The sequence below is a fragment of the Stegodyphus dumicola genome, chromosome 5 (assembly GCF_044657685.1).
Source record: "Stegodyphus dumicola isolate Sdum_Otavi_A_Nest chromosome 5, ASM4465768v1".
Lineage (NCBI taxonomy): Eukaryota > Metazoa > Arthropoda > Arachnida > Araneae > Eresidae > Stegodyphus > Stegodyphus dumicola.
Window position 1 is genome coordinate 208,293,463 of NC_140772.1, and position 14,391 is coordinate 208,307,853.

Consider the following 14,391-nt stretch of genomic DNA (forward strand, 5'->3'; position numbering starts at 1 on the left):
GTACCTCTTGTAAGAATTTCAGCATTTTAGCCTTGTAGTGGACAGCATACTGCAGTTTTCATTATTTTTGCCGAAATTTCAGACTTAGCTTTCTGCATGCAAAGAGTGTAAATGGGTCTTACTCAAAGGCATCATGCACCTCTTTTTTCCTTCTCATTTTAGGATTTTGGTGCTGAGGTTGAGCATAAAGTTGAATTTGTGCTATTCTCTGATGTTTTCTTGAGTGAAAATGGATCACTGTGTTCACTGGCAGAGCTGGATTAATCAATAAGCATTAAGGAAAAAGGACACCACTTAGGAACTCATAAAAGGGGGCACCAGAAAAATTTCTCATTGCCGATTTTAAAATGGAATATATGGTGCAGGTAAACCAAGACCGAGAGAGAAGGAATGAGAAAAACATAGGCATAAATTTATGTGCAGGCACAAAATCATCTATGTGCTCAGGATCTCTGAAAGTCCTAATACAGTCCTGACATGGAGAGAACAATAGTAACAGTGAAGTGCGTGTCTTGTGTAATAAAAGAAGAATGTAAAGAAATATACAGCACAAAATGCATAATTGAAACACATGTAATAATACCCAAACAAACGTTCTCTCCAAAGTTGAAAGTGAGTTGTGGAAGACCAAATGACCATATAGAACAGGGATGCGAACCTTTAAAACATTGACAGCCTCATATTAGGGTTCAGGAAACTTCAAGAGTGACGAATGAACAGGTTAAGATTCGCATTTCCGTATTTACGTTGTTCTGAAAATAATCAAGCAAATTTTCTTGAAAAGAAATGTTTGAAGTTAATTAATGGAAAATTTTTTTTTCTGTATGTGTGCTTTCATGTGTAATTTAACGTGGTTGCATATTAAGTATAAGCAAGAACTTTTATTTCTCTCACAGTGTAGTCAGATATAAAAATTTGAAACTATTTTATGATGCAAGTGAATATTCTTTATTTAGACAGAAAAACAAGCATTTTCTTCTGGTTCCCTTCCCTTATCCCCGCCTGATTTATAGTTATTGAATGGTTTTAGCAGAAGTACACTAAAATCAAAAAGAGTTGAGGGAAAAAAAAAAAAATCGAAGGGAATATGTGAGTACAGTAATGTAAAAGCTTTAGAAACATAAATGCCAAAAGTAAGCATAAAAAGCATACAGGAATGTAAATACTTTCTTAGAGGACTCGTAAATTTTAACACCCCAGACCTTCAAATGGCTTCACCTGCCTCTGGCTAAACTCATGAAACATTTTTGTTATGTGCAATATCTCAAAAATTTAAATACTTAATGAAATTCCTACATAAGTAAAAACAGAATGCCTATTTTAAATGCATTCCCCTTCTCTCTGTATAATACAAATCTGCTAGCAAAAACGAATATACTGATATATGAACAAAATTTTCTTCTCAAGGTATATTTTTAAGAGACTTTGTAAAGTAAATAATACTTTACAAAGTCTGTAATCCAAACCTCAAAGCTACAAACTTTATGCACATAATGCATTTACGCATGCACGTTTAATGTATAATGGACGGCATAAGCTAGGCTAAAATTATCTAAGGCATTTCAGTTAATGTTGCAGATTGCGCTGTTTCTTAATCTTCTAATTGGATCCGGCTTATTATTTTTTGCAGACTGTTAGAACAATTTTAATAAAAATTAAGCTTGAACTTTCGATTATATCATAAAGAGTTTCCAATTCTAGAGCTGCCAAAGGATCTACAAAGCGAAAGCATGTTTCGATGTCCATTAAACAAAAAGTGGAATTACTGCAAAAAATTGATACAGGCTATCCGTCTCAAAATTATGCGAGACGTCAAATATATATGACACAAGATAAAGGAACATTTTGAATTTTTTGTGGAAGCATCTTAAACAACTTACATTGAAAGAAATGTTTAATAAAGTAAACAAATAAATATTAAGCTTTTTTTTTTTTAAATTTTGATACCCTTTAGATCATAATTGTTCTTTATTTCATAAATTACGATTTCAAATTTTTAATTGTATCATTTCTGCATACTGTCTTACCAGATTTAAATTGATGATGTATAATTCAGAAAAACCCCTAATCCGGAATCGTCAAAGTCCCGACGAGTCTGGATTACAGACTTTGTACTGTACATTTTTAGTTTTTCTTGTAATGGTTTATTTTAATTTTTCAGAGTTCCAATTCTGCATTTATAGGATTTTTTAAAATTTATTTATTTGAATTTCTATTTTTGGTCTTTGTGAATAATTGGTTCTAAATTTCTTTCTTTACATATATATGTGTGCACGTGTGGATACTGCATTTTATACCTTTATGACTCAAAAAGCAATTATATGGAAATGGCAAAAATAATTATGTCAAATTAGTTATAACAAAAGTAACACAATAAAGATAATTAAATTTCATTGCAATTTTTTTAACATAATTTGCACAGCAAAGTATTTGAAATTCTTTTACCCATAGCATTGCTATTCAAAAGGAAAACACCTGTCGCTTTTCCAGATGGTTCTAAAGACAAATAAAAGGGTTGAGATCCATACAGACTGTGATTTGGCTGTAAATATAAATTTGTTAAATATTGCTTTAATCATTCTATCTATCAAATTATTATTAAAATAATAATAACTAGATTATGATTAAAAAAGCATTAATAATTATCAGAACAGTGAGAAAATAATCTAAAGCATATAAAATAAATATCTTTTGGGGCTTTATTAAAAATTATCAGAAATGCATTTAATCTTAAGACATTAAATAAAAAGATCTTTTCAAAAGAGTAGTTTCAAGTAGAAACATCAATAAAAATCATAGCATTTAAGCTCAAAGAGTAATTTATTTTACAGCATTCCTTACTGTGACTTTTACCAAATACATTAAGGTTCATGCTGAAAGTAATAGAAAAGACAGTCAAACTTTTTCACTCATACACATAGCCCAGGTTCCACAAATTGCTAGAATAATTTTTGCTCTACATGCAGCTATTACTCAAAACAATGTTCATTGCAAGTAGTACAACTGTGTCATTGATGAGCCCAGCTTTTGAATCTTCTTTGAATAAGTTCAAATTCTTCTGATTAAAATGAGAGTGAATGATTGGCATTTTTCCTCCGTATCAACTATCAAATGTTGAATACCCACTTTATACATATTTTATGATAATTTAAGTATTCCACAATTTTTTACATTGAAATGAGATCACAGCTCATTTCAGAAAAAAAAAAAAAGTTATAGTCTCCCAAACCAATTCTATCATCTGTTGATAATTATTATTAAATTATATAGTTGATAATTATGATATGCATTTGATTTTCCCCACTGCCTGGTTTCAGTGTTAGAATCCTGTTTAAAATTCTCCATTCATCTGGGGATTCATCTGAAATCTCCATTCATATTCCTTTTGCCAATAGAGTAGTCGCTGTAAATCTAGTGCAGCCTTCTGTAGATTATTTACATATATTTTGTAAAGGGGGAGTCATTCTAGGAATATGCAGAATGAAGGCAATGTATGCTAATTAATAAAATAATTGATGCAGACATCTTGACTTCCTTGCACAGCCTATTAAATTATACACATTTTTTGTTGCACTGCATTTAACCTTATTGCCTCGAATTATTCTAAATTTAATTGATAAGGCAAGTTGAAAATAAATATCTCAGTCACGTTTTGTCTACACTACACGTGAGTTACACTTCTTATAATTTTATTTTGTCATAACATAAAACTTACATTTTGTTATTTGTCCTAAATTATCATTATTATTTAATTTGACATTGCAAAAACATGAATATTTTTGTCATTTAAAACATTTCTATATGACTAGCAATTGCAAAAATAAAGTCTGGGTAAGGGGATTAGGCATATATACCGCCTTTTAACTGGAATAGTTATTTACATGGGACAAACACTAGAAAACAAAAGAATTTTTTTCCTTTAATTGTTCGGTACAGTATATTATTTTAGCACAGAAACTACACATTTTAAACAAATCATTAAATACTGAAAACTAATATGCGGTAATTTATACTGAGCCAAAAAGTAAAGCGAGTTTGTAATTGAGAAACAGCTTGCAACTCATCTTGCTTTCCTCCCTCGCTTTTCATAATTTCTTGCTAGCAAGCTATCCTAAAATGAATCTGAATATGTGATGTACAATTAATCACATAGTTATACACTTTGAATATAATATGCATTTGATTTTATCATAAAAAATAGTTAAAGTTTGACATCATATTATTTTGCCTATATTTTCTTTTTAATACTAGATCTGCTACAATGATATTGTTAACTGAAATTACAATCAATTTAAGTGGTAGTAGTACTAGTAAATTCTAATTAAGAGAAATTTTGGATTTTAAAAGGCATAAAATTAATCACAATTAGTTTTGAAATGAAAAGATCTCAGAAACTTAAGCTCATAATAAAAGTAATTCAAATTTATCAAGAAAGATATATTTCTTACAATAGGAGATAAATCAGAATTGAATAATGTCAGCTTAGTCCAATTTACACTTCTTAGGAATGGACCATAATGTTCACCAATTCCATAAATGTAGGAAGATGGAAGATAGGAAGATAACTGTAAAAATTGATCTGAATATACAAGGCGAGAAAGGTTAGTTTTGAATCTAAAAAAGAAGAAAGAAAACATATTTTGAAAATGTACAGTGGAAAACATGCCAAAATGTTTAGTACGTTATGATTTTTAGGCAAAAATTAAATTGTATTCAACCCTATTAGCTTAATTATTAGCAGAATTTGGAAAGCGCATAAAATTCAATTTGAGAAAATATTGTTATTACTACTGTAACACTGTAACATGAGGTATTCAAAATTCAATTTTATCAGAAAATGAAATAAAAAGATTATACCAAAACTAAAAACAAGTCACATAAAAACTTAAAAGAAAAAGGCAATTTAGCTGGTACTAGTTAGTTAATAAAATATTTTTTACATTTATATAATTTCAAACTAAATTGACACATTAAAAATTTCTGACAATTATTATAAACAAACAAACAACAACGAAAAAAAAAAAAAAAAAAAAAACCTAACATCTCTTTAATGATGGTAGTATTAGATCTGATAGATGATCTTCCCTCTCATTTACCATCTCTTTAAACCTTATTTGCTGTTTGGCTCTGAAATTATAGAGAAGTTTTTTTTCTATTTATGGTACCATTCCTAGTAAATAACCTCCATTTTGCTTTCATTTTATCAAAATGAAATTTTTAGAAGTTATGAAATTCAATTATTTATACAGAATATATGTATGTTGGATGAAGAAGATGCAGAAGTAAATGCATGATGAATTTGTCACATGCAATCTTCTTCATGCAACTGAAGCATATTTTGTTGCAAGTCATGTTTATAAAAGCATATTTTTCTGAATAAAACAAGAAAAATGCAAGTTAGGTTTATTTGATCATGGCAAAGCATGCTACAGCTATCTGCCTAATGGGAGAGATGCCTTTGTGAATGACTTTCTAAGGGAAAATAGTTCAGATCTATATTATGCATGGGAAAAACCTAGAAAACAGTCATACAGCCAGTCACTTTGTCTGGAACTGAACTACTACCAAGGTTTAGGAGTTTTGCCACTCAGCTGCTGGTGAACCCCTTGATAAAATACAGAAGGCTCTGTCATGAAGGAAGCTGCTTTCAAAATTACAAGCATACACATTATGCATTTACTTTATAATTGTTGATAGAGAACTATGTCTTATATATTTACTTCATTACTGGCAACAGAAATGATGAATGTCAACAGCAGAGAGAAGAATTAGAAGAATGTGCAGGTTGTTATATAAATTAAGAATAACGAAGCTGTTGCTAAGAGTTTTGGTTTGCAAATTTAACGTTATTATTGGCTAAAAGATTTTTAGTTTCACTTTTGCCATAATGTAAAAAAACGCAATTTCTTAAAAAAAAAAAAAAAAAAAAAAAAAAAACCTTTCAGAAAAAAGGATAGATTGAGTACAAGAGGTGAGATGGTTTCATAACAATCTAACTTTTTAAATGATTCTAATAGAACAGAGATTACAATTAGCAAAATATTTATTATGCTTTAACCTTTTGAAGACGGGATGGCCATTATAGTGGCCATAGAGTCCTCTCTTTGAAAAGACGGGGTTTTCCACTTTAGTGGCCATGTCTTTTTCCAGGCTGAAAAGTGGAGTGAAATGTCAAATTTGACGTCCCTAGGGTTTTAACCACTTATCTCTTTCAAAGTCTTCCTTTTGCGACATAGATGCACCCCTCTGAGAATCCATTAAACTACACACAAGAATCTTTATTGCAAAAGGGAGGTGATTTCTTAAAGGGGGAAAAGCATTCGGTTCAAGATTCCTCGTCCTTTGGTAGCTTTTACTGCTACCCAGCCTCAAAAAGTTAATACACTAAGAAAAAAAAAAAAAAAAAAAAAAAAAAACATATGATATCGTTCATGCTTTTTTCACAATTTATGATTGAACATTAGTTTCCCAGCATAGAGTTACTTAAGTAACACAGGGATATTAAAAACCTTTCTCAACAGAGGGTACAACAGCAACACAAATGGAGTACTTCTCTAAAGTGGAGAAAATTCACAAATGCGGTGTTCATATAGAAGCAGTGGCTTTCCTGCCTGCCTTTTATCAAAAGAAAATGCAATTAAAAATACAGAAAGAAGAGATCTTTGTCTCAGAGTAGCAGTCACGATTTTGTTGAAAAAATTTTAGAGCATTTCAGATACATTCCACTGTTTTATAAAAGGTGATTAAAACTCAGTTTAGACTAGTGAATTTTCTTTTACTTGAGAAAGTCTGTTTTAAAGTTTCATGATGCTGATAAAGTCATGAAAAGTTCAAAAATGGAAATGTACTCCTTCTCTACTGCTCAGCTATAGGAAGAGAGGATGTCGGAGATTTCAATTTAATGTGTGTGGACTATCCACAATTTTTAACTGTCCAGAGATTTCAATTTAATGTGTGTGAGCTGTCCAGACATTATGAGGTGAAGGATACAACAGGAAACTTATTAGGTGAACATTTCTGTTTCCACAGGAAATTCAGGCAGATAGCCTAGTATGCTAGTTTGCCATAATCAACTAAACAAATCAAACCAAACCAAAATGAACTTGCAGGAAAGTCTTCTACAAGCTATCCTTCCAATAAAGCCTTCCTTTCTGATCCCCATTTTTCAAAAGTATCTAGACTTTTGATTAACAACACAGAGAAAAAGTGCTTTAAGACCAAATATACATGAAATAAGTAGATGAGGGAGACATAAAAAAATTGCATAGCTAAGGAAATAGCTTAATACATTTTACAGAGTGAAACTTAAGGGTTTTTTCTTTTCTTCTCCTTCTTTTCTTTCTTTCTTTCTTTTTTTTTTTTTTTTTTTTGTTGTTGTTGTTTGTTTTTGTTATAAATTTGAGCAACTTTGAAAAGTTGCTCATTTAAACATTTTATGTTACCATATCAAACAAAACTATACTCATCAATACATTTGTACCAGGTTCCATGAAGATAATTAAAATATTTCAGTAAATTTTGCAGGTATGTATTTTGCCAATTTAACCATGTTGAATATTTTACTAATTGTATTTATTGCTTTTTGTTATCATATAACCTCCTATTTAAAAAAAATATAATCAAATTATAATCAGGGATTAATACTACTATAATGAAGTTTTAAAGAAATCTCGCCATTTTTGAATGAACAACCAACTTTATTAGTCAAAACTTACAACAGAATAACTGAAAAACATTTTTAAGCGCGTGCATGCCTATTCTTTATGCGAGGTTTCTTTACATTTCTTAGTGGAATTATGTTGGTAGCATAGCAACACAAATACGTTACGATACTTATAAGAAATGTTCTAATAGAAATTCAGAAAATGTGATTAGAACCACATTTTCTGAACATACATCAAAACTGATAATTTATTCTTGACACAAGCAAAGATAGATAAATTTTCATATGACCATTTATTCTTGAAACAAACAAAGGTAAATAAATTTTCATAACACATTTTTATTTTCCCATTACTTTAATCATGAACTACTGAACATTTAAGACATTTCCAAAACCTGAAATAGTAACTTACACAACAATTCCAGAAGATTTTCTTATAATACTCAATACTCCTTTCTTAGAATCTACACTCACAATATAGTGTGGCTTATATAGCTTCTTAGGTTTCTGATAAATTGGTATAGATGGTTCAAATCGAGCATTATTAGGATCAGTAATCTGAAAAGACGTTAAAACAGCTTCTAAGATAAATCAATATAAGTTTATAAGCTACAACAAAATACTCTAAAAAGAATGCTACAGTACAAAGTCCGTAATCCGGACTCGTCGGGACTTCGGCGATTCCGGATTAGGTTTTTTTTCCGGATTATAGATCATCAATTTAAATCTGGTAAGACGGCATGCAGAAATTATACAATTAAAAATATGAAACCATAATTTATGAAATAAAGAACAATTATGATCTAAAGGGTATCAAAATTTACAAAAAAAAAAAAAAAAACTTAATATTTATTTGCTTACTTTATTAAACATTTCTTCCAATTAAGTTGTTTCGTTTTTTTGTGCTAATACTTTCTCTTTAATTCTATAAACAGACATAATTTCTTGTTCAGTGACAAAGTTCCACTATTCAAGTCCTGTAATTGCTGCGTCGAGAATACTGACTAACTTGCCAATCGAAATTTTTTCGTTTTCAATAACCTGTCACTTTCTTCACTATCGGAAGCATGCATGGGTAAACGCTTTACTGGCTTTACGCGCATGCGTAAGTTTGTGGCTTTGAGGTCCGAATTATAGATCATTCTGGATAATGGACATCCCAATTACGGACTTTATACTGTAATTAATGCAGGCCTTTCGTAGACATAGTAAAGAATGCAAGAAAAAGCTTTGCTCCAACTATTTTAACAAAAATAGAGTAATATGCAAGAATACGACTGTGATAAAAAAAAAAAAAAAAAGAGAGAGTTTTGAAAATGATTTATTTAAAAGCACACATGCCTCCCCCCCCAAAAAAAACACTCGCGACTCTTTTCCCCCCTCCACAAATTGTAGCTATTTTCAGAAAATTCTGACAATAATCCAGATTTCATTCTATTTTATCATTTCAAAATAAATTTGTTTTAAAATTACGTGCACTTTTTGGTGGATTTGGTGATTTCCAAAATTTCAAATTCTAAAATAAATTGGATGTATATTCTAAAATAAATTTGGTACAAATAAATTGCAAAGTCCAAAACAGCTTTGGTTATTTTCCAAATGGCTTGAAGAAAAAGGATGCCTTAAATTTTTTTCCTGCTGTCAAATTTCTGCTACAGAAATGTTTGAAATATTGCAAAATGCCTTTAAGGACAACACTTTGCCAAAAACAAGAGTTTTTGAGCTGTACAAAATATTTAAGGAAAGCAGAGAATGCAGAAAAAAAAAAAAAAAATGAATCATGCTTTAGTAGGTCTTCAACTTCAACTTATAAAACAAAGCATCAATCAAGTTAAAGATCTGGTGCTTTGTTATCATCCTGGTCGAGCGGTAAAAGCCGCCGAACACTGGTAGTTCAGTCTGGGGTTCGAGTCCCAGCGAACGAGCTGGCTGCACGGGCGTTTTCGTGGTTTTCCCCATGTGTAACGTGGATACGAGCCAGCTTCCCTTAAAAAGACCTCCACGGGGCATACCTACCTTTTCGTGTAGAGCCTAAAGATGGAGCACGTAATAAGCAAAATATATATATATATATATTAATAATATTATTGAACAAATTTCTTTATAACATTTAAATCCTGCGAAGCAGTTCTGGTTTACAGAAAATTCAACGAATGCCACCTAGTAGGCACTAGTCTGAGAATTTCAGAGAATTGTTTCTACAAATAAGTGTTTTATATCTGTTTGCTGACACTGAAAAGTGGCCACAGGTTTTTAGGACAACATTTTCTGTCTCCATATTCAAGTTCTCCACAGCACATTTTGCTATACATATACAATGTAAATATTGCAGTTAGCTTTAACAATCCTTTCATTTAACATAAAAATGTTAGTATATGCAAAATCCTTTATTGCAAAATTACAATTTGCATTACAGCTTACTAAAAAATTCTTAGTATTTCTCACACACTGGAGATCACTATCTGCATTTTCATCTGGATTCTTAAAGTCAATTATATAATTCACTATACTGAATACCATATTAAAATACTGAATACATACCGAGGATGTTTTCTTTTATTTTGTTTCTTTTTTTAAATTAATTTGAAGCTCCAGTATGAAGACAAAAATATAACAGTGGATTCAGATTTTTCCATTCATTCAAAACTACTCTTAATGCCTTTTAAGCAACCATAGTTATAACAACTCAATTTTGTTCCACCACAAGATATTCTTGCAGCTGCTTTGGAACCTTGCTCAATATTTAAATTGTATTTCAAACTACAATCAAGCAATCATGTGATTTATAGGAATGATTGTGTTTAACTTCATAGCATATTTTAGTTATTTTTGAAGCAATTATTTCATCTTTTGTAGAAACAGTTGTCAAGACATTAGGTATTTTTTGAAAGCAGGAGACATGAAAAATGAGCAATGCCCTCGCTGGGACTCAAACCACGGACCTCTCGAATACACGCCTAGTGTGCTGACCACTTCTCCAGGAAGGCATGCTAAGAAAACGTGAGAAATACCTTATGTACTCCCCTTTTTAAAGGGCGACTGGGGACTAGGGAACCCAATTGCCAAATTCTGGAGGTGGAGAAGCATTATCTATCATCTTTTTTAGTTCAGGTGCCACTGTAGAGACATTGAATTATTTGAAAGCAGGAGAGATGAAAAATGAGCAATGCCCTCACAGGGACTTGAACCACTTCTGTACAGTAACTTCTGTAATATGCGCCAAGTGTGCTGACCATTACACTATGAAGGCAGGAGAAATACCTTGTACAGTTTTCCCAATAAACTTATCAGTTAAAGAGCTGGTTTGGTTTATATGATTATGGCAAAGCAAATGACGGCTATATGCCTATGGGAAGAGATGCTTTCATGGAGGACTTTCTAAAGGAAACTGAATCATATCCACATTACACATGGGGAAAATTCTGTTATCTACTCATTCAACTAACCCATTCACCTGGAATGAATGATTAAACTACCAATATTCAGTAGCTTTGCTACTCGACCAGCAGTCGAGTAGCAAAGCTACTGAATTACAGAATCCTTGAATTACAGAAGTGGATGATAGTCCTTCACTTTTATTTTTATGACAGTCTGATTGCTTATGCTGTAAAATACACATACGTATATCCAATTTAAAAAGTACTTATAATCCGTTTCCCAATTTCGGTTGCATGAACATATTTGCTTGGTCTTTTTCGTTGTTGGTTCTATAATCTGTTTGTGGGAGTAATGGTACTTAATAAAATGAGATGCGATGAACACAAAAAAATACCAAATTAAAAAAGTGAATATTATACATAGGCAGGCACAATGAATATTTTAGACCACATAAATGCAAATGAAACATAAACTAAGTGGACACCAAAAGGGAAGATGCAGCGACTGTTGAGCAGTGTCTCCCAACTGCAAGGTTCTTGTGTATAAAGTAAGGCCACTTATCCTTTTAGTCAATCACACCTCTTGGCATTTGATGACCATTATGGCAGATTAGTCAAATTAAGTCACATATAAGTCAAATTAAGAGAAACTATGACAACTTTTCTTTGGGTTATTATGCTGGGAGAACAGAGAAGAGATTACAGAACAAAGATCGCAGCCAACACTTGTGTTAGCTGCAAACAGCTAGCGAAAAAAAGGCCCCTACTTCTGCCAGCTGTTCAAATAACAATGCCAAATGTCATTATTCAGGCACAAGATAATTTTAATTTCAAAATAAAGGACATTTAGGATTTTTTGTGAACTCAAAGAAGGACAAGGACAGGAAAACTGATTAAAGGACTGTCCTTTTCAAAAAAAGGTTAGCAACTATATTTTTACTTCACAATCTGCGAAGGAAGCTATTGTTAATTATAAAACAGATTCTCTCTCTCTCTCTTTATATATATATATATTTAATTTTTTAAAAAATATTTTATCCACAGCTACAAACAATCTATTAATGATATTGAATTTTTGAAGAATCTGAATCATGACTTAATTTCATTTATCCACAAATAGCTTCTAGCTAGGTTATCTAAGTAACTAGTAGCTAACTAGGATTTCAGCTGCAATGATTTGAAAATATATTGCGTCTTTTCATATTAAGAGCATATAATCTGTTTCATATCAAATACTACTACTGCTATCCCAGCCACTCTTAATATATGACTATATTTGCACTAATGGGATTACATGTAAGTATTCACTGAACGTTGAAATATGATTTTGAAATTCCCTTTAAAAATTCAAAAAGCAGAAATTAAAGCTTCGTCATGAAGAAATATATTACCATATTAATATATTACGCTATACACAATTTACTGCTGTACAGAAATGGAAAATGAATCAGCTCTGGATCAAAATATATATTTCCTTCATGAAGTTACATAATACTTTGAAAGCAGAATGTCAAAATTCTTAGAAAAATGCATCAAACACTTAAAACTATTTCTTAAAATCTTTTACATATAACTAAGCTTTACAAATACTGGAGACTTATGCCAATTTTTCAGTTTATGATAAATAAAACGAAATAGTTTTAAAAATATTTTTAACTTCTACTTAGAAATTATAAAACATTAGATAGCAAAACATTCAATATTTAATTTTCAGGAATTCATAAAACATCATTTAAAAAAACTTAATTATATGAAGTATTAGCACACATGTTAGAAATTCACATACATTCACGTAATAGTACAAATATTAAGAATTCACAGTATATCATTTTAAGGTTAGATTAAATAAATATGGCAAAACACAACAGGATAATCTGCCTAAGATAAAGGATGCCTTCATGAAGGATTTTCATGAGGAAAACATATTACACATAGGGAAACCAATGATAACCAACCAGCTACAACTAGGACCTTTGCCTGGGGTTGGCCCGGATTGAACTTACATTATTCAGTGACCTTAACTACTTGGCCACTGGTAAGGCATATATCAATTTAAAAATTAAAGTTAATTCAAAATGCATTGACAAAGTTGAATGTGTGATGTGACATAACTTAGAGACATAAAATGCTCAGTACTATTAATAATATTCTTCACAAGTAACATATCAAATCATGACAGATGTAAAGCAATTCATACAAATTTTCACACATTACCTTTATTCGCAATGTGGAATCATCAATGAAAGTCAATATAAGTAGCAAATTCTTTATGTCTCTCGGAAATCCAGATGATGTAGTTCTTTGCAACCTGATTGTTATTTTCTGATTATCTTGTGTCACATTTATTACAGAATAACCATCATAATTAACTGGATAAAAACAATAAGGAGTACCCAAGGCCGGTAAACCGTTGGGGGATTTATTAGGTTCAGCAACAGGCTTATAGCAACAACCTCTTTTTATACATTCACTCTCTGTGACAAGTCCATCAGGAAAACAATTAAATTTTTCCTTATCGGGAATTTTAGAACAGATCGGAGTTTCATGACTTTTCTTGTTAATAAAACGGATTAATCTCTGATTAGCTGTTTTCCAATACAAAAAGGACAGTGATGCAAAACATACACCAAAACCCAAAAGAATTAAAACAGCTATAAAAACATTCAACTTAACAAATCTTTGTCTTCTGGATTCCGGTAGCAGATACCCTGTATCGAAGGGTAATTTTATCATGTTTCTAATTTACTGATACGCGATATATACCGAAAACTCTCATCAGAAGTGACAGACTCGAAGATATATCCTATTTTAAAGCTGTGGTATATCAGTAGGATGATACTACATTGCTAATCATACCACATTCTCATGACAGCAGTCACATGGTAATACTTGTAACTTGTTACATCAAGGATCAAGGATCAAGGAAGTTAATTTACGGAGTGCGCTAGGCTAGGCCTTTAACTCCACATCATCAGAGATAGAATAATTACATCAAAAGAGGGGTTCATCTAATAAGGGAAGATTTTGAAGCCTAATTATAAAAATAAAAGCTTTTCAGATAATGCCTTCCGCATGAGAAAAAAAAAAAAAAAAGGAAAACTCTTAGAAATTCTTTAAATTAAATTTTGTGTTTAAAAAGGGCCAGGAATAAATTTTGAGAGAGGAGTCAACATTCAAAAAGTTTTGAAAAGAATAAAAAGGTGCAATACATTTCCTTGATTCTTGATATCAACAGCAAAATAAAATCCTTAGGACAAGCAATCCGGAGAGTTGGGCAAAAAGGGCTGGGGGTGAAACCCGTTGGGCGGGTTCTAGTAGCAGTTCAGTGTGATACACTGAAGGAGGAGAAGA

The 14,391-nt window shown here is 31.3% G+C and overlaps 1 protein-coding gene across 1 annotated transcript in view; it reads right to left on the reverse strand.

The window, feature by feature from the left end:
* The window catches only part of LOC118185056 (lysosomal alpha-glucosidase-like), a 71,914-nt gene extending 57,892 nt beyond the window's left edge, over positions 1-14,022 (reverse strand). The window contains exons 1-4 of the mRNA XM_035354848.2: positions 13,255-14,022; positions 8,076-8,221; positions 4,449-4,614; positions 2,446-2,542 (exon numbers count right to left, since the gene is read on the reverse strand). Of these exons, the coding sequence (XP_035210739.2) occupies positions 2,446-2,542; positions 4,449-4,614; positions 8,076-8,221; positions 13,255-13,773 (928 nt within the window). The 5' untranslated portion in view covers positions 13,774-14,022. The remainder of the gene's footprint in view (positions 1-2,445; positions 2,543-4,448; positions 4,615-8,075; positions 8,222-13,254) is intronic.
* Positions 14,023-14,391: the final 369 nt, after the last annotated feature.